The 2,672-nt window shown below is 36.4% G+C and overlaps 1 protein-coding gene across 1 annotated transcript; it reads left to right on the forward strand.

The window, feature by feature from the left end:
- The first annotated feature begins 6 nt into the window (after positions 1–6).
- Positions 7–2,641, forward strand: LOC111412332. The gene is made up of 2 exons (XM_023043221.1): positions 7–464; positions 933–2,641. Exon 2 carries the CDS (start codon positions 1,161–1,163, stop codon positions 2,250–2,252), a length of 1,092 nt encoding a protein of 363 aa, XP_022898989.1. The 5' UTR covers positions 7–464; positions 933–1,160; the 3' UTR covers positions 2,253–2,641.
- Positions 2,642–2,672: the final 31 nt, after the last annotated feature.

The raw sequence follows: 2,672 nt of genomic DNA on the forward strand, positions 1-2,672 counted from the left end.
GTTAGATGCCTCCCATTTTGTCCCACTTTTGTCATGTGACCTGTTCTACCAGTGTCATGTGTTAACTTTGCGAACTTCGTGAAGGGTTATCACATTGTTTTTGTATAGATCAGCGATGGAAATGGGATTCTTTGAGTATGAGATGTGTCAATAGTGTTTTGATTTTGTGGGTTGGTGTTGAATGTTGAAAAAAACGTGGAGATTTATGATGATTTTCATTTTTGTTTGATGTTTATATTGAAATGTTTTTGCTTTAGATCTGAATAGCATTCTTGAAAGAAATCATAAAAACCCAAATGCTAAAATTTTTGATTGGTGGATTATTTGGAATTTATTGGTTGTTGGGATTTTGAATACGACGTCGCGCCACTCTCCTTCTTGCTCTGAATTTTCACATCTCTTCACCACCTGCTGCTGCTCATATCTTATTTTCACAGTGCACTTCTCTCAATCCTTCATAAAAGGTCAGTAAAGATTTTTATTTGAAAACTCTAATAAGGCCCTTTACTTTCTTGTTTATACCTTGTATTGTCTTATATGCACAGTGTCTGATCCATCCCTTCAAAAACCCAAAATGATAATCTAAATTCGGAAACAGATCTTGATTAAAACTGAAATCCATAATAGATTTTTTTTTTTTTTTTTTAAAGGTAAGTTTTGTTCGTTATATTTGATCTGTGCAATGCTAAAGAAAATTAATAAAATTTAACGAGGATAGGAGCAAGTATAAAATTATTTAACGTGTATCGGCAATAGATTTTGCGCACGTTTGGTATATACTAATAGACAATTAAATACACAACGTTTTAACTAGAATTCTTCTTTAATTCAGTCAATATTATGCAACCCAATTTCTCGAGTGTGCTATTATCGTTGTCAAAATATTTACAGTTACCATACATTTTTAATTTGTTATAATGTTTTATCTACAGTTCAAGGATTTCATGCCAGTAAGGCAGTAACAAACAAGAAATTCTAGAGATGAATCGACTGGCAAAAAATTGGGAGATTTACCCTATCCATTTGTTGTTTCTTCCCTAAATGCTGAAATTCTTGATTGGTGGGTTATTTGAAATTTAAAGGCTGTTGGGGTTTTGATTCCATTTCTTTACTCAACTTTGATATTATTGAGGTTTTCTTGCCAAAGAACTTTATGAAAAATGGAAGTATCAAGTGGATTGAGTCCAAGAGTCAACCCGGTTGGATTGTATAAAGAACAAGAAGAGAATAATGCAGGACCAGATCTTCAAAACTTTGGATTGGACTCAGTTGAGTATGTTATTCGATCTGATCACCATTTTCATTCAATGAATGCACTGGAAATTCTGAGGGAAACAGTGAGAATTCTTCGGTATAATTCAACGGGTTTTATGGCAATTGCAGCATTGCTAATATGCCCTGTAACGGCAGTGCTCTTGTCGAATGTGCTGGTCAATCAATCCCTTGTGAAGAGGCTGACCATAAGGTTGTTGCTAGTTGCAAAGTCCAGTGGACTCCCTCTTAGGCCTTTTATCAAACAGTCATGCCAAAAGTTTGCGGAAATGACAATTTCTGCCATAATGTGTTTCCCTTTGTTTGTTACAGTGTCGTTATTATCAAAGGCTGCTGTGGTTTACTCGGTTGACTGTACTTACTCGAGGAAAAGATTTGATTCTTCAAAGTTCTACGTGATTGCTTCAAAGATTTGGAAGCGCATTTTTGTGACGTACTTGTGGGTGTGTATGGTGATTGCTGGTTGCCTCACATTGTTCCTTGTGCTTCTGGTTGTGGTGAGCAGCACGTTTTCAATTATGGGATTTCCATCAGATTTGATTTTGTATCCTGCAATGGTAGTAGGATTGATTTTCTCCATAATTTTGGCAAATGCTATCATTATATGCAACATTTCTATTGTCATCTCAGTTTTGGAGGATGTTTCAGGGCCACAGGCATTGCTGAGATCGAGTTCTTTAATTAAGGGGCAGACCCAAGTTGGTCTATTGATATTTCTTGGATCGACAATAGGGATGGCTTTTGTGGAAGGTCTTTTCGAGCATCGGGTAAAGACACTAAGCTATGGAGATGGTTCTTCAAGGATATGGGAAGGGCCCCTTTTAGTAGTATTGTACTCATTTGTGGTGCTTATCGACTCAATGATGAGTGCCGTTTTCTACTTCAGTTGTAAATCTTACCGTATGGAATCTGCAGATGTAGAAAGCCAACCGGTTTTAGAAGCCCTGGCTATTTCATCCGGATCAGCTGATGTTCAATAGCATCCTCTTGGATTCCATTTGTGGTCTGTAAAGCTACTTCAGCTTGTTGAAGAAAGATAGGAACGATGTCGAAAGCTCGAGTCCTGATTTTATTTTTGTGCTCCAGTACCACCAATAAGGAAATGTACGTGTAAACCTTCTCAACAATGTAACAGATAGCTTTTTATTAAAGGGGCTAGCTCCATGTAGCTTCCGTTCGTTGTTAGTCATGTTATCATAAAGTATCAGTGATTGCAAACACAGAAACAGAAGAATGAAAAAGATTCTGAAAGTTTGATAATTGGATCATTCAGAATACTGTCCCGGGTAGCATTTTGAAAGTTACCGTCACATACTTTGTATTGCTTTTTTTATCACTTGTATTCAATACGGATCACTATTTTCTTTCACTTTCTTGTTGATGACTTTGATTTTGTTTCT

The sequence above is a fragment of the Olea europaea genome, chromosome 16 (genome assembly GCF_002742605.1).
Source record: "Olea europaea var. sylvestris chromosome 16, O_europaea_v1, whole genome shotgun sequence".
Taxonomy (NCBI): Eukaryota; Viridiplantae; Streptophyta; class Magnoliopsida; order Lamiales; family Oleaceae; genus Olea; species Olea europaea.

Coding starts and splice junctions, on each gene's coding strand:
- LOC111412332 (XM_023043221.1), top strand. CDS start 1,161: ATGGAAGTATCAAGTGGATTGAGTCCAAGAGTCAACCCGGTTGGATTG.